The 18,025-nt window shown below is 46.4% G+C and overlaps 1 protein-coding gene across 3 annotated transcripts in view; it reads right to left on the minus strand.

Moving 5' to 3' along the window:
- Positions 1–18,025, minus strand: part of Arhgef18 (Rho/Rac guanine nucleotide exchange factor 18) — a 103,760-nt gene that overhangs the window by 13,071 nt on the left and 72,664 nt on the right. For 2 of the 3 annotated variants that reach the window (XM_085844244.1, XM_021169406.3), the window contains 9 exons: positions 15,190–15,331; positions 13,158–13,270; positions 12,875–13,015; positions 10,002–10,252; positions 7,878–8,003; positions 5,816–5,933; positions 3,177–3,428; positions 1,651–1,727; positions 50–228 (listed from right to left, as the gene is read on the minus strand). In XM_085844244.1, the coding sequence (XP_085700370.1) occupies positions 50–228; positions 1,651–1,727; positions 3,177–3,428; positions 5,816–5,933; positions 7,878–8,003; positions 10,002–10,252; positions 12,875–13,015; positions 13,158–13,270; positions 15,190–15,331 (1,399 nt within the window). Of the gene's footprint in view, positions 1–49; positions 229–1,650; positions 1,728–3,176; positions 3,429–5,815; positions 5,934–7,877; positions 8,004–10,001; positions 10,253–12,874; positions 13,016–13,157; positions 13,271–15,189; positions 15,332–16,120; positions 16,183–18,025 lie in introns of all 3 variants that reach the window. The other variant, XM_029480389.2, reaches the window with a different exon arrangement.

The raw sequence follows: 18,025 nt of genomic DNA on the forward strand, positions 1-18,025 counted from the left end.
AACCCAAGAGCACGAGCCAGGCAGGAAGGAGACCCTGGGCTTGTCTCACCTCTCCACGGCCCGGCGGATGTGGGCCATCCAGATGTTCCTGTCCTCTTTGGAGCTGGTGTACATCTCATACATCTCTGGCCCCTGCATGGAGGCGCTGATCAGGAACATAGCCTTCTCCTCGTTGGCTACTTCTCTCACGATGAGCTTTTGCAGAGAGATGACGGGCGGCTTTGAGTCCTGCGTGGAGGAAGGTGATGGAAACTTAACTCTAGTCTTGCTATATCCAAACGTTGGAGTCTGGAGAGAGGGTCAGTATAGAGGGGGACTGGGAGGTGAGCCATGCCCAGACTCCCAGTGTGTACACACATTCGTGTGGAAGGCAGAGAGTGATCTTAGCTGCCGTTCCTCAGGTGCCATCTACTTTGGTTTCCTAGACGATGTCACAAGTGTGCTTGGTACTCTGCTGGGCAGGTGGCAATGAGCCCCAGGTATCTGCCTCCCCAGGATGTGGTTACAAGTATGTGTCACCACACCCTACCTTTTTGTATGGATTCTGGGGAATGAATTCTGGTCTTCAAGCACTGAACTGCCATGCCAGCACAAAGCAGAAATGGTTTACTAACTGGAGACTTTTCAACTGATATCCTAGTATTCTTTTTAATGGGTTCTTTTGGCCTTAAACTCACTGTGAAACCCTGCTGGCCTCAAATTTATAGTGATCCTGCCTCAGCTTCCTAAGTGCTGGGATCTCAGGTGTTCACCACCACACCCAGAAAAGGGCAGCTCTCTCCTCTACTTTATTTTTATTTTTTATTTTTTAAGACAAGGTTTCTCTGTGTAACTAAGCCCTGGCTGTCCTGGACTCACTTTGTAGACCAGGAAGGCCTCAAACTCAGAGATCTGCCTGCCTCTGCCTACCAAGTGCTGGGATTAGAGGTGTGTGCCACCATACCTGGTCTCTCTTTTATTATTAATATTTTTTTAACATTTTGTGTGTATGTACACATGTATGCACAATGCACTTGTAGAGACTATGTTCTCCCAGAGAACAACTTGTGGGAGTTAGTCTTTGCCTTCCACCATGTGGGTTCTGAACTCAGTCAGGTCAGCAAGCTTGTCAGCAAGCACCTTTACCCACTGAACCATTTGCTGGCCCCCAAAGGCATACTTTAAGTAGTGCTATGAGTTAAACTGCCCCAGACACACGTAGTTTCTGTGAGACTACAGTGGCATAGAGGTATGCTCCTCTGGTCTGCCACCCAGAAATCAGAGACAGCTTATGTGAACCCTCCCCTTTCCTTTTATACCTATAAAAATGGTCCCGATTTTGCCTCTTGAGCCTGAACGAGCCTGAACTCTGTTTAGAGCCTCCTCCATCCTGCCATTCAGTCTGTGTGCTTATGGCATTACTAATTCTTTTAATAAACTTCTTACCCAATGACAATTTACCCTCGTGTCCCAGCTGAGACCTTTCAGTGAGAATCAGCGTCATACCAGGGAGCAAGAACCTTCTGGAAGGACCCTGATGAGACAGGATGTCTCTCAGTGTATCTTCCTGCCCGTGTTCCTTCTTTGGGTTTTGTCATAGATACCTGCCTTCGTTGGGCCCACCACGGTATTGTCCCAGCAAGCAGAACCCTTGAAGACTTAGACACATACCACAGAAGCAAAGACATATTTCTGATCTTTTTCTTGCAGCAGCAAAAGCACATCGGTCAGCAGGACAGCGAGGACATCTGCAGAGAACAGCACACCAGGGAGTATCTTAGTGCTCACATGTCCAAGGGGCTGGGGACAGCTTAAGCACCATGATGCTTAGCTTCTTGTTCCTAGAAGTTCCAATTCTAACTCACCCCTCTCCAAAGTTCCTGAGTTCTGAGATTCAGAGACAATGAATGCCAGAGGCTCTCCTCAGACAGTCCCTTCAGTGGCTCCTGCTCAGACTGTGCAGAACTCAAGCCAGAGCTCCAGTGTGCCATGCAGTGTGTGTGTGTGTGTGTGTGTGTGTGTGTGTGTGTGTGTGTGTGTGTACAAGTGCTCTCAGTGACTAGAGGTGTTGGATTCCTGGAACTTGAGTAACAGGCAGTTGTAAGCTGCCCAGTGTGGGTTCTGGACACCAAATTTAGAGTCTTCTACAAGAACAGCAGATGCTCTTAATGGCTGTGCCATCTTTCCAGTTCCTCATCTGCTACATTACTACTTTGTGTATATGGATGGCATGTGCAGTGTTTATAAGCTGTGTGTGTGCGCACACTAGGGGTTGGGGTACCTTCCCTGATCACTTATTATTTAAAAATTGATTTATTTTGTGTTATGCTTCCACCACATGTGGTCACAGGCATCTAATTTAGGTTGTTAGGCTTGGCAAAATACCAGTGGATAGTGAGCTATCTTGTTGGCTCTCAACCTGAATTTTTAGACACAGTCTCTCACTGAACCAGAAGGTCATTTATTTGGTTAGGCTGTTTGGCCAGTTAGCTCTGCCATACCCCAGCATAAGGTTACAGGCATGTGCCACCATGCCTGGATGGAGATCAACGGGAGGCTAGCGTTTGTTTTCTTTGTTGAAATAGACTTGTCCTTCTGCCCCAGGTTATATCTTGCCTACACAGATGCTGGTAGTGCTGGCCTCAGGCCCTCTGAATCCCAGTCCCTGAATGAAGGTGTGAGCATCTCTTGCAGAGAGTTTCACTCATGAGTGGCATAGGGAGCCCTTTTCTTCTTCTCTTTTGAGATTGGGTTTCATGGATCTTACTCTGGGCCTCAAACTTGCTATTGAGCTGAGGATAACCATGAATTTCTAATCTTCTTGCTTCTACTTCCCTAGAACTGACTGTTACTACACTCAAGTTTACTTGGGGTTAGAGATAGACCCCAAGGCCTCATGAATGTCAGGAAAGCATTTAACAACTGACTTATGATCCCATCCCTGAAGGGCCATTTCTGAGGACCTTGTCTAAGTTAAACACTTCCTCTGTCCAGTTCTTTGTAGCCCATGGCTCCTTCAAACTTGAAAACATTCAAGTGTTGCAAGTTTGGTTTTATTCCCATCTCTTAGCTTGGTGACAATTCAAGAGGGAATGCCAATCCAAGATAGAGCCCAGCACTCTAAGGTGGTGCCTACCACTTTAACATAGCAACCAGAACTTCAAGCTAGTGCCACGTGGATACCTCACGAAACCCACCTTTCAAGCGCCCTGAGGTGGACTTCCAGCACAGGGTACCTTCCAGGTGGAGCTGGCGCTGCTGCAGCATGTCCTCCTTTCGGAAGGTTAGCCCGTTTTTGAGTTTGCCAGATGACTTCTGGTCCATCTTGGCTGCAATCTCCTTGAGGCGCTGGTCCTTCTCACACTCACTGACTTTGGCATCCACTTGTGAGATGATGTCTTTGATGAGGCTCAGGGCTTTGCTCAGGTCCTTGTAGTCCTCAGTGCCAGCTGTTACGTGTAAGCACAGGTAGCATTGGGTTTTGTGCCCATTACTCAGAGACATACAGAAGGTGATCTGCTGCATCTGGATCTATGAGGTGTGCTTCCTAGGGCCACTGCTCAGAGAATTACAGGCCTGCAATACACACTGAGCTAGTTTTGTTTTTGTTTTTGCATTTTTTTTGAGACAGGGTTTCTCCACATGCCACCCCTGCCTCTGCCTTGAGTGCTGGGACTATTCCTGGCCTTTACTTTTTTTGTTGAGACAAGTCTTGTTCCGTAGCCCTGGCTAGCCCAGACTTCAGTGTCAATCAGACTGGCCTCAGACTTGCATTAGATCTTCCTACCTCTGCCTTCTGAGTGTTGGGATTATAGGTATGTGCCATCATGCTTGGCTTAGAGTGTAGCTTTTGCTCAAATGGCATAAGCTATCCAGCACAACGTACATGCTCCTACCATTATTGTAATCAGATTCCTCTCAAGTCCTTTAGCTCTTCATGAAAAACTTCCTTCCACCTCCCGCTATGACTGAGAGAAGGCCCCTCTCACCTGAAGGACACAGGAGGTGAAGGGACTCTAGCCAGCCAGAACACAGCAAACATGGCTCTGGCAGGTCTTGCCCTTCTCCCCCATTCCCTCTGCCTTGCTAAAAACCATTCAACAACATTCCTAAAGCTAGTGATCAAGTATCTGGCCACTTCCTCCTCCTGAGGCTGACTACCAAGGTCCAGCTATCCAAGCACTGAAGTTCAGCAATTGCAAACCCCTTAGTGGCTGCCCTAATTAACCTGTCTGATTAAAATGAAACACCTCATCCTAACACATGGGTTTCCCCCTTTACCTTTATATACTCCCATTTGCCTGTGGACAATATCCGTTTCCTCTCAATCTACAGGCAGCCCTTTGTCCCTCAAAGAAAAGTATCTTTTTCCCTTTTTCCTTGTTCTCTTTCCCTTCCCCCTTGTTCTCTCTCTTGTCTGTCTCTTATCCCTGCCCCTTGTCCCTCTGAGGCAAACAAATCTCCTTGTGTGGGGAACTTGGTCTTGGGGTGTGTTGAGCTGATACCAGTCTCTTCAGTAAGGAAACTTGTTATTTTCACATGGCCCAAACCTACCAGAAATATGGAATGGGGTGGTCACCACATTGGGCCCCCAAGAGCACCTGGAATGCTTTCTGAACTTTTTACTGTGTTCTCTGTGGATATCAGCATGTCATCTTTTCTTTAGTTTGAGTTTTGATTCAGGATCATATATTGTAGCCTAGGCTGGTGTAGAATATGTGGATGTTTCTGCCTATTTCCTCTGAGCTGAAACATTCTATCCTGGAGGGAAGCTATTAAAACTCAGAAAGTAAACAACTCGCAAGTCTCAGGAAATTCCCTGAAACTCACCAGAATTACACACTTGGTCTATTATTTAAGCAATAAGGATTGCCAAAGAGAGGAGACTCTCCAACGTATTTAGCTGTCTTCAAGATCTACAGAGAACTCAAGATCTACAGAGAACTCCGGGTATCCAGTTTTCTGGAGTCCTAACCCATGCTGGGGTGGTTTTTGGTAAAGCAGCTACCTTTGAGTCACCCCTACTCCTGCCTCTGCCTCCCAAGTGCTGAGATTAAAGGCATGCGTCACCACTGCCTAGCCATATCCGTACTCTTAAGCATCCTCAACAAAGTCATTGGCTCATCAAGTTGTACTTTGGTAGTAGGTTATTTTGGTCTATTGTCAGTTCCCAAATCCTATCTGAGCTAAGTTGAAATTTATTAATGTCACACAACACTAGACCCCTAAGAGAACGTCTGTGCCCACTGCACCCAACTCAGATCTTGCCCTGGCCATTTAACACAAGACCTTTCTTCTTTCCTTTTCTTCTTCTTCTTTCTTTTCATTTTTTGTTACTTTCTTTTCTTCCTTTCTTTTAACACTTACATTTAAATTTTTAAAATTTTATTTTACATTTATAGGTATTTTGTCTGCATGTATGTCTGTGCACCATACATATAGTACCTATGGAGGGCATCAGATTCCCTTGGAACTGGTGTTATGTATGGTTGCCACCATGTTAGTGCTTGAACTCAAACCTGTGTTCTCTGCAAGAGCAGCTGGTCTCTTAATGCTGAGCTATCTCCAGTCCCAGAAATCATTTAATAACCCAGGAATCATCTTGTTTCCATCTGGTTCAGATCTGGTTTAGACATACTGACCTGGGATCTGCCTTTGCCCAGCACTTGCTAAGGGCAGAGGCTCACCTAGATCTTTTCTTCCCATGCCTCGTGCCTGGCACCCAGTGTAGGGGATTACAAGAGGTGACTTGGCCAGTCCATTGATAAACTCCAGAGCTGGTGGGCTGAGGCACCAATCCACCCAGACCCAGGGATATGGCAGAGCATGTTCCCACCTTCTGTGTTCTGGATGATGCGTTCCACAAGCACCGGGTACTTGGTTATGCGCTGTGTGACCAGAAGGATGCACTCCTGCACTCCCAGCCTTCGCACAATGGAAAAGTTGCCAATTTTCTGTGCAATCGGAAACAAACAGCTTATTTAATTTTTTCTTCCTTCCTTCTTCTTCTTCTTCTTCTTTTTTTTTTTTTTTTTTGGTATTTTTGAGACAGGGCTCTCCATGTGATCCTGGCTGTTCTGCCAGCCTCTGACTCCCGAGCTGTGATTAAAGCCTTGTGCCACTACACCTGGCTCTCCTGTCTTCCCTCACTCCTGTCTTTATCTTCTCCTTCCTTCCTTCACCATCCTTAACCCCTTGTATTTGTGTTTGAACCTAGAGTCCCAAGCATGCGGAACAAATACTCATTACTAAGCTTATCTCAAGACGACAGACAGACAGACACAGTTTGATGACTATTGGCATGCACTGTTATGCTGGCTAAAATGTTCCTTTTTTTTTGGGGGGGGGTTCTGTATGAGTGTGTGTTCACAGACCGGAAGAGGGCATCAGAATAGGGGTTCTTCTCTGCCACTCTTCACCTAAGTTTTTTTGTTTTTGTTTTTTGTTTGTTTTGTTTTTGAGATCTCAGGCCGGGCTGGCCCATTAATGCTGGGAGATAGCCCTGTGAGATAGTCTTTCCTTGAACACGTATCTTTAACTAAGAACCAAAGTGGCACTTAAACTTGCTTCCTGCTGTGCTGGGGGCTGGGAGCAGCTTCTTGTACACTGCCTAGCACGCTGCACATTCTCAGGGGCTGTTTCCACTGCTTTTATGAGGGATGGGAATGTGTCAGCAAAGGTGAACAGCCTTCTCTTTCTTTCTTTCTTTTTTTTTTTTTTGAGAGAGTTTCTTTGTGTTCTTGGCTGTTACCCACTCTGTAGACCAGGCTAGCTTCAAACTCAAGAGATCCACCTGCCTCTGCCTCCTGAGTGCAGGGATTAAAGGAGTGCGCCACCACTGCCTGGCTCCCCTCAAACTCCCTTTTAAGGCTAGGGTCATCCGTAGCCCAGGCTGGACTCTATGTAGCTTAGGATGACCTTTAACTTTTACCTTCCTAGCATTGAGATGACTTACACCGGTTTTGTTTGTTTTTAGTGGTTTTTTTTTTAAACAAATACATATTTACTTAGTTTGGTGTGTGTGCCCCTTTGGGAGGTTAGCGAAGAACTTTCAGAATCAGTTCTCTCCTTTCATCTTAGGACCAAAATTAGGTTTGGTAACAGCCAAGCATCTTTACCATCAGCCATGTAGACATCCCAGCATCATGCCACAAGCCCCTAGGGTCACAGGGACCAGCAAGAGAAGACAGGTTTAACTCTACAAAGATGGCAATTGCTCTGAAGGGTGGTTCCTCAGTGGGACAATGCCTCACTCAAAGGACCCACATAGCTGGGTGTTATAGCACGAGCCTGTAATTCTAGCTCGAGGCTAACCAGAACTATATACTGATCTCAAATGTGAGGGCTGGCGGTGTAGCTCAGCTGGCGGTGTGCTTGGAACCCTGGGTTCCATCCCCACTGGCACATAAACTGGTTGTGGTGATACACTCCTGTCACCACAATACTTGGTGGGGCAGAGGCAGGAGAATCATGACTTCAGGGTCACCCTTGGCTACACAGAGGTTTATAGTCAGTATGGACTCCATGAGAGCCTGTCAGCAGATGAATGAATGCAAGAGTGAGCTGGCATGGTGATACACCCCTGTAAGCACAGACCTTGGGAGGCTGAGGCAGGAGGATCTGCAAGTTTTAAGCCATACTGGGGTACCTAGTGAGACCCCCATAAAGTCAGGTATAATGGTGTGTGTCTGTAATCAAGTACTTTAAAACTGAAACTCCAGAAACCCCAAGGTCAGCTAGTCTGGTGGAGAACAGGAGTTACTATCCCAAACAAGGCAGAGAAGAACCAATATCCAATGTTATCCTGTGGTATGGTACATGTGTGTGTCTGTACAACCTCCCTTCAACCCCTGCCCAGCACACAAACACAACGTTTTTAATTTTTGTTTCTTCTTTACCTTGATTAAGTTTTGGAACTTCTTGCTTTGCTGCAGCAATAGCTTGTACTGACTGACTGCATCATTATGGCCACTACAGAACACGCCATATTTCTCCTTCATTCTCTCCCCGGTTTCTCCTGAGAACTAATATGGACAGGAGACAGAAAAGTTAGCAGGAAACGAATTGTGACTGCTTCCATCTGGTTCATCTGTTCATGCTAAGAACTGTCCTAGGTGGGCATGGTGGTGCACACCTTTAGTCCCAACACTCGGGAGACAGAGGCAGGCTGATTTCTGAGTTCGAGGCCAGCCTGATCTACAAAGTGAGTTCCAGGACAGCCAGGGCTATACAGAGAAACCCTGTCTTGAAAAACCAAAAACCAAACCAAAACAAACCAAACCAACCAACCAACCAACCAACCAAACAAACAAACAAAAAAACTGTCCTAAGCTCTGTCTGTCCCCATTCTCCAGGTGCTTCTGGTCCACACGGTCAGGTGGCCTAATCTATTGCTACGGACTGAGTCCTAAAAGTAAAATTCCCTTTCGTAGCCATTTTCTGCAATGAGTGTGTAATGATTTCTTTCTGGCTTAGAGAAGGGTTTTCTTAGGTTGTGAGGCTGGCTTCAAACTCTTGATCCCATTCCCTTTTGTCCATCTTATGCTAGGATCAGAAGGAGCAGCAGCAGTAAGGAAGCCTACAATGGATGGCTCTGGCTCCTGGGGAGATGGCTCAGTGGCCTGGGCTTAGTTAGGTCTTCAATGCCTGCCTAAAGAACTAATTCAGGCAGCATGTGCCTGTAACTGCAGTGCTGGGAGGCTGAGGCAGGAGGACTGTAGGGGCTCCCTGGACAGCTAACCAGTCAAAACAGTCAGCTCTAGGTTCATTCAAAGACCCCCACAGCCTTTAATCCCAGTACTTAAGAGCAGAGGCAGGTGGGCGATCTCTGTGACTTGTAGGTCACCCTGGTTGACACAGCAAGTTCCTGGACACCAGGGTTACATAGATAAACAAATAAAAATAAAACAATCAAAAATCAAAACAAAAAATAGAAAAGAAAGAAAGGAGAAACAAAGAAATAAATAAAGGAATAGAGCTGTCAAGAAGGCTTAGTAGTAAATACACTTGCTTTTAAGCCTGATGACCTGAGTTTGATCCCTGAGATCTATATGGTAGAAGGACAGGGCCAATTCCTGAAAATTGGCCTCTGACTTCCTCAGGTACCATGGCACATGCATGGTCACACTTAAATGATTATTCTCTTTCTCTTTCTCTCTCTTTCTCCTTCAAGGCAGGCTTTCTCTGTGTATCTCTGGCTGTTCTGGAATATGCTCTGTAGACCAGGCTGGCCTCGAACTCAGAGATCTACCTGCCTCCTGAGTAATAGGATTAAAGGTGTGCGCCCCCACTGCCTGGCTTATAAATGAAATGATGGAGGCTACCTGATATCAACCTCTGGCCTCAGTAGGCACCTGCACTGTATGCATAGACTACCCCTAGCAGCTAGGGGCTAGAGGAGACATAACTCATTAAACTGTCTGTGTCTAGCATACTGAAAGCCCTGGCCACGGTCCCCAGTGTGCATTAACTAGGTATGCGGGAACACCAGTAGTCCCAGCACTCAGGAAGAAATCAAGAGGACCATTTCAAGGTTCAAGTGAGGTGAGCTATAAGAGGTCCTGCCTGAACCTCCTGTCTCCCACATAACCCAACAAGATACCAACCAACAAAACAAAATCATACAATTTTTTTTGCCCTTTTGAGATAGGACCTCTAGGCCTCATTATGCACTTTAACCCCCCCATGTCCCACTATGTCATTGATGATGATGACGATGAATTCCTGAGCCTCCCAAGTGGCAGAAACCAGCATGCCTGGCATGCTGTGCTCGGGGTGGCACTCAAGGCTTTCTGCATGCCAGGCAAGAGCTAGCCGAGAATGCAATTCTGAATAGTGTTTCCACATGTTTGGTTGCCATTCCCGGCTCAGGTTCCTAAGATAAGAACAATCTGAACAGGAGCTGGCATTGTGTGGTTTCCGGGAATGATGGGCACGTAATGTACCAGAGCCATCATCGTTCCATTAGAGAGAAGGAAGACAGGGTGGAGATGGGTGCGGCCCATCCTGGTCACAGTACCTACCTGCTGAACCAGGACGTCTCCTATCTTTTGGATGACGTAATTCCGATCACTGCCCTCCTCTAGGAACTCCTGCCGGCGCTCCTTAAGGCGGGCAAGGAAATGGCTGTGCATGTCCAGTAAGTCATCAGCGCACGGAAACAGGCGGCTGACTGCTTGGCCACTGAATTGAAGCTCCTCCTGCAGGGCTCTGGAGTATACTTTCAGCATGATCTTTAGTGTGCGCACGTGATGCGCCTCTGTCTGCATCAGCTCTGCAGGGACAGAGGCGTGAGAAGATTCACCTTACTTCCCAGGGTACTCGCAACCTGAGACCTGCTGCAGCTAGATTGACCCTGTCAGCTCTCTGCCCATGTCCCTGCCCCTATGGCTGGGACCATGTACATGCATGCACACACTCTCTCTTTCATACATTTATATATATATATATAAATGGGTTTCGTTTCCAGCACCCACGTGCAGGCTCACAACCACCTGTAACTCCACTTCCAGGGCATCTGTTCTTCTCTACTAGCCTCTGCTATTACCTGCACATCTGCAGGTAATAGCACATCTGTGTTACCTACACACACAGATGCTAAGCCCCCTCACGTCATATAAAATAATAAATATTTTAATAAATTACATTAGAAATAGAAAATCGGACTATAGAGATGGCTTAGTGGCTAAGACCATTGGTTGTTCTTCCAAAGGACCCCGGTTTGATTCCCAGCAACTGTACAGCAGCTCACAACCATCTGTAACTCTCGTTCTAGAAACTTCAGTTCCAGAGCATCTGATATCCTCTTCAGGCATTCTTGGGACACCAGGCACATAAGCGGTGCCCAGGCACACGTGAAGGAAAACCACACATGCACATTAAAAGAAAAGAAACGTTTCAAGCCTATGTTGGTAAGCATCCGATAAGTCAGCAGCAGCACATGGAAACATGTCAGGCCAAATTCCCAAGCCTGACAATTGGAGTTCAATCCGTGGGACCCATGTAATAGGAGAGATCCCCCCAAATTGTCCTTTGACCTCCACATACACACCGCAGTATCTAGCCTGCGTTGCTATGTCCAGTTTTTCATATGGGTGCTGGGATCTGAACTCATGCTTGTGCAGCGGGAATTTTGCCAACTAAGCCACACCTCCGGCCTTTGTTTCTTCCTTTTTTTTTTTTTTGGACACAGGGTGTTGGGACCGGAGTCATTGCTAGGTAGCACAAGCCTCACATACATCGGGCCCTAGGTTCTAGCTCAGTTACATCATAAACAACAAAATGAACAACAGAAAAGAAGGAATAGTCCTGACGTAGGTAAGGATGTTCACAAGGCCATGGTCTATCCTCAACACCTTAAAAACCTGGGTGTCGCATGCATTACTGAAGCCCAAGTACGGAAGGCAGAGGCTGGAAGGTGAGGAGTTCCAGTGATCCTTCCTTTCAGTACCACTAGGGAGCAGAGATGTGACTGGCTCACACATCTTTCCTGCCATAGTAACAACAGGTGCCTCCCATCACACTTGGCCTTTAGCCTTTCTTAATTAGATGCCTCTCCTCCCCTCAGTGCTATGTGAGTCTGAAGCAAAAGCAGTTGAAAAAAAAAAGTATTTAGGAATGTGCAGTTGAACCTCAATGTCCCAGGAGCCTCTGTCCTTAAGGTCAAGAAGGCTGTGCTGAGGAACTTCTAGCCTTGGTGGGGGTGAAGCTTGCACGTCTCAATAAATGTTATCAGACACAGACTTCAGTGGACCCTGAACCCCATGTCTGTGGTCCATTCATGTGCTCAAATTTAACCTCCGTGTTAATAACAGGCATGGGTGTAGAAGTGCTTGCCTATCATGAACCCGTGTTCTTTCCTGAACATCCCATGACCCAGAACCAGGTGGACCAGACCTGTCATCCAGAATTCTGGCACACACACACACACACACAAGTGTGTATGAGAAGGTATAAAAATGATATCAACACTGTATTCAGGTATGAAATCCTCCAACTAAAAACCAAAACCAACCAAACAAACAAAAAAGCAACCAAACAAACAAAAAACCCCAAACCAACAAACCAACAACAACAAAAACAACAAAATCCGAGAAGGTCAAAGATGAAACCAGTGGCTGTCATGTGCTTTGGATTTGGAACTAACACACATACAAATAAAAGAGGCCTGTTCTTAAGCACTCTGAAGACACAGCAGGGAGGCGCCATCTAGGACCAGGAAGCTGGTTTCACCAAATTCTGGATGTTTCAGTCTCTAAATGCCACCCTGCTGATGACATTCTGTCTCAGCAGACCAAACAGATGGAGACAGTCACTAACTAGGTGAGCATGAATCAGCCTGGGCACTTGTCAGGCTGGTTTGCAGCCACCTGTGCCAACAAAAACCTCCCGGGTAGGGCTGTCCTGGGAGAGCAGGAAGTGAAGCAAATGACCAGTTCTCCCAAGAGACTGGCTACATACCTCAGACTCTTAGGTGGAATTAGGGAAAGAAAAAATAAATAAATAAAAAGAAGGTGCTGGGATTTAGCACATTTGGTAGAGACCTTGCTTAGCATGCACAAAACTCTGCCTTCCATTCCTAGCACTGCATAATCAAGTTGGGCAGTGTCTGTCTGTAATTCCAAGTACTTGGGAAGTGGAGGAAATTTAAGGTTATTTGAGGTGACATGGTAAGTTTGAGGCTATGACTGTCTATCTCAAAAAACAAAACAAGAAAAAAAAAACAAAACAAAACCAAAACAGGGCCAGCAAGATGGTTCAGTGGACAAAGGTGTTTCCAGACAAGGCTGGACTCGTGTAGGCATGCACAACACACACAAAACGATTTTTACAAAAGAATGGAAAGAAAGAATTATAGAGAACACCAGCATGGCGGCACAGGCGTTAGACACCTTACCATACAGGACATCCTGTCTCTTTACCACCTCCTTCTTCTGTTTCTTGGCATATGCTAAATCCACAGAGAGGCTCCAGGACTCGGCCTCAAACTCATGTGCATCTGATTCGATCTCACACCTCAGTGAAGCGATGTAAGGGTCTGGGGGAAGGACAGAAGGTTGTTGGTTAAGGGTTCAGCGCTTGCCACATCCCCCTGTTGCGATTATAGAGGACATGCTGAAGCCTCTGGCTTTTCCCAGTAGATCCAGGAACCCCAGAAGGACAGAGAGGACTGACCATACCTTCTATGAAAACAGACTCAGCATTCGAGGATGTGAGTGACAGAGAGTCGTCTGCTGTCTGCTTCAATTTTAAAAACACGGAGTCAGCTTCATCCATGTCTCCAGCGATTGGTCTGAGTGGAGATAATTGAAATGTTTATTTCACAAAAATTAGTCAGGGCCAGTGAGACAGCTCTGTGGGTGAAGATGCTTCTAAGTCTGGTGACCCGAGATCAATCCCCGAGACCCACATGGAGTGGAAGGAGAGAGCCGAGTCTACAAACAACAAAAGTGGCTTAAATAGGCATGTATGTGTACTCGGAATATGTAAGGCAAATGAAATTGTGACTCCTTCTAGATAGATGTTTGGAGAACTTTCTGGATTCCAGGAGCACTCTTTAACTTGTCACAGGTCATCTTTTTAAAAAATGAGGCCGGGAGTGGTGGCGCACACCTTTAATCCCAGCACTCGGGAGGCAGAGGCAGGCGGATTTCTGAGTTCGAGGCCAGCCTGGTCTACAAAGTGAGCTACAGGACAGCCAGGGCTACACAGAGAAATCCTGTCTCGAAAAGCAAAAAAAAAAAAAAAAAAAAAAAAAAAAAAAAGAGGAAACTTTTGGTTACGGATACAGTGTAGTGTTAAGGGTGCTTGCTCAGGATGCTCAAGGCCCTGGATTCCACCCTCAGGGAGAGGAAGAGGGGAAGGAAATGTGGAAGAAGAGGAGGGAAGAAGGGAAAGAAGTTGAGAAACATAATTGGGAATTCTAGGTGAGTCTTCAGAGAGACCACATTAGGGGAAAAGCCTGGACTACTGACTAAAGCTTCACTTAGTTTAGGTTGTTCCATGTATCAGCTGGTGGTGCGACTGTAACAGATGTACAGATGTATCAGCTGGTGGTGCGACTGTAACAGATGTACAGATGTAGCAGCTGGTGGTGTGACTGTAACAGATGTGCTTTACTGGCTTAACAACAGAGGCAACTGTGTCTGTGTGTGTTGCTGGGTAGGCTAGGGAAGGAGTCTGGAGACTCTGCTACTTGCTCACATTTTCTGGAAATTTAAAAATATTGTAGCAGCTGGGGGTGTGGCAGAGCACATGCTCAGCTACTGATGAAGTAGTAAGATGACTCAGTAAGTCTGTGTGCAGGAGTACCCAATTGCCCCTGCCTTTACTAGTGATCACTTACAGGATACACAGCCTCACAGCAATGGGTAACAGGAGAGACTTTTTACAAAGGGAAAAGAATATCAGCCCCTTTCCCCAGCTACTCATCAGTGCACATAACCATTATGTTATGCTGTGGCTCTAAGTCAATGCTTCTGGTCCTATGTTCGAACCATCTTGATGTACTGTGAAGCCAAGAGAGGCATAGACACAGAGCACGTCTTGGGAATAGGAGTAAGCCCTGTCCAGGGATGCCAAACCAGTATGGTACACAAACTGCCTCTACCCGCGGCTGAACATAATCAGGTATGCACTGGTTTTACAAAAAGAAAACATAGCCAGTGATAGGTGGCACATACTGTTAATCCCAGCACTTGGGAGGCAGAGGCAGGTGGATCTCTGAGTTTGAGGTCAGCCAGGGCTATACAGAGAAACCTTGTCTCAAAAAACTGAAACAAAACAAAACAAAATATCAAAACCAAAAAGAAAATGCACACCAGTGAGATAGCTCAGCTAGTAAGGGTGCTTGCCTTCAAGACTGATAATTAAGTTCAATCCCTGGATCCCAAACAGCAGGAGAGAACCAACTCCTCAGAGGCGTCCTCTAACCCCCATGTCTGCTGTGGCACATGTGCCCCAATACATCTACACAAATAAATAAATGCAATCTAGAAAGACAGGTTTAAGGTCATCTTTGACTATACTGTGTGAGTACTAGACCAACCTAGGCTGTTAAGGCCGCTCTGATAATGATAAATTTTAAACAACACCAGGACTTAGAAAGCATGTGTTAATAATCATTACCATGGGGCATAAATGAGTTTCTTTTCTCTCCCCCTGTGAGTGCACCTGCCAGCATAAAGGTACCCTCTGCCCCCCCTAGCTTACCCAAGTCGCACCCCAGATCCAGCTGGGCTCGGTGTTGGCTGGAGACCCCCTTTCTGAGAGACGGTCATGCCGACATTCCTGGAAGGAGCTGGGCTGCTGCCATCAGACAGAAGTGTGGTCCGAGGGTGCTCCTTCAGGGAGGCTGCAACAGAGGCAAATACAGGGCTGGAGCTGAGAAAGTGGGCAGGGTAGCGGAGGTTGCTTGTCCTGAAGCCTCGCTCTGTCTGGGGCCTCAGCACCGACAGAATCTTGGAGGTCAATAGCTCATTATCCAAGAAGACATTCTCGTTCCATTTCTTGGGGAGAGAGCCATAGAAGGGCAGCTCGGGGTGGCCAGGGACTGACCCCCGCCTGTCGCCACCCTTAGAGTGTGTGGTCCCCATGCTGGTGCCTGGTACTGTACCCAGACTGTGCTGTTCTGGTTTTGATGCCTTGGGTGGGATCCTTCTAGAAAAAGAAGCTGTGCCTCCCCCTGCTGTATTGGCTAGAGCAGTGGGGCTGGTGTGCTGGAAACTGGCCCCTACCGTGACTGTGTGGTGTACAAATGGCACAGAATTTTCTCTTTGGGTAACAATTAAAAAAAAAAAAAAAAAAGGAACGGCTCTCCCACACTCTGCTTGCTCTTTGCAGGGGGCAACGGCAGAGGACAGCTTGTGTTCACAGCAAATAATCTACTACTGGGAGCTTTGCACTTGGCGTGTTTGGCACAGACACTACATTCAGAATGATAATTGATCTGAGATCAGACATGAGGATAATGCAGAGACCCACAGACCTGGAGGCACGATGCTGACTTAGCTGGCTGTGCTCATCAGTCCTGCTGTAGGGCAGGATTCTAACATCAGGTTATATCTGAGGCTCATTATTCTGTTTTATGGACACATCCAACACACATAGGAGTTCTGAACAGTTATTTATTCCAACTGCTTACTTTTTAGGGTCTGGACAGGAGGATCCATGCACCCACTGATGGCAATGTTTCCTTCCCACTGACTGAAAAAAAAAAAGGTTTAACACAAAACAGCCACACTGGGGATGAAATCCAAGACAGTGTGCATGCTCTCTTGCTCACTCGCAGGTCTGTATGACTGAACCACACCCTAATTCCTCACTAAGAGATTCTAGGTAAGTGTTCTCCAGCTCACTCTCTCTGAGCTTTCCCCACCCCAACCCTCACTGGAGAATTCCAGGCAGGGGTTCTACCCCTGAACCATGCCTGCCCCAACCCTCTCAGGATTTATTTGGTTAAGAAAAAGTACACTTCTTTTTAGCTCTCTAGCCTGCCCTTCTCTTCCATGTGGTGAAATAGCAGGAAGACCCTTGCTGGGTGCTGTTGCTCTAGACTCCAAAACCACTGGCCAGACAAATCTCTCTCTGTCTCTGTCTTGTTCCAGGATAGCAGGGCTATATAGAGAAACCCTATCTCGAAAATAAAACAACAACAACAAAAAGACTAAGGATACATTGGAAATTTTCTGACAGAGAGGTCATGAAGGAAGCTTAAGATATGAATGACTACATGTTACAAATATTTTCAATTAAAATTCATCCTTTAATTTTTATTTTTTATTTCATATTTAAATAATACTTTTTATTTATTATTTATTAAATAAAAAATACCCTTTTATTTTCCCCCTTTGAGACAGGGTCTCTCTGTGTAGCCTTGGCAGGCCTGGAACTCAGTAGCCAAGAACAGTTTCATACTTCTGAAAGTCCTGCCTCTGTCTCCCAAGCACGAGGATCACAGCTGTGTACCACCATACCTTTTCCTGGCTGCTGGACATGGAACCCAGGGCTTCATATCCACTAAGCCAAGTGATCTACCAGCTGAGGCACTGAGCCAGCTCTTATAGCATTCAATATGTTTATCAGCCTGGCATAGTGGGGATGTCACTGACCCCTGCCTCAAATGTTCTGATGTCAAGTTAATAAAAGTCTGACAACTGTAATTATTATGGTAGATGTTGGCCACGTAGATGTCACCAATGCACACACACCCCAAAAAAATCATAAATGGAAGTGGCTCAGGGCAGGGCAGGAATTTCCTGCTATTCGTACACCATACCAAACCCCACCCAAGGCCATGATGATTTAAACACACAAGTATGGGACAAACCTGAATGGCGGCCTCTGCTGGGCCTCTTAGCATGGCTAGCTAGTTCCTGAACTAAGGTCTGACCCAAAGTTGAACAGATTCTGCTTTCATGCTGTTCAGAGAAAAGAAAGTACAAATATCATCTAGGAACGGCCAGCTCCAAAGAATGTTTATACATATTGCTAATGGTGGGCCTTGGGAACCTGTAATCCAAATGCTGAGGACAATGAGACAGGAGGTTCACAAGTTTAAGGTCAGCCTGTCTCAAAAACAAAAGGACAAAGGGCTTGGAAAGGTAGCTCAGTGGCTAAGAGTACTAGCTTTTCTTGCAGAGGATACAGGTTCAGTTCCCAGTACCTTCATGGTGGCTCACAACCACCTGTAACTAACTCCAGTTTCTTTTCTTTTCTTTTTTTTTTTTTTAAGATTTATTTATTTATTACATGTAAGTACACTGTAGCTGTCTTCAGACACTCCAGAAGAGGGCGCCAGATCTCATTACGGATGGTTGTGAGCCACCATGTGGTTGCTGGGATTAGAACTCTGGACCTTCGGAAGAGCAGTCGGGTGCTCTTACCCACTGAGCCATCTCTCCAGCCCCTAACTCCAGTTTTAAGAGATCTGAGACACACCACCATAGACCTGTACATGCATGCGTGCACACGCGCACACACACAAAGGATACTGCCACATAGCTGGGCACACAGGCATACACACACCCATCAAACACAGCACCATATA

The sequence above is a fragment of the Mus caroli genome, unplaced genomic scaffold (assembly GCF_978045245.1).
Source record: "Mus caroli unplaced genomic scaffold, Mus_caroli_1 scaffold_10, whole genome shotgun sequence".
NCBI classification, from domain to species: Eukaryota; Metazoa; Chordata; class Mammalia; order Rodentia; family Muridae; genus Mus; species Mus caroli.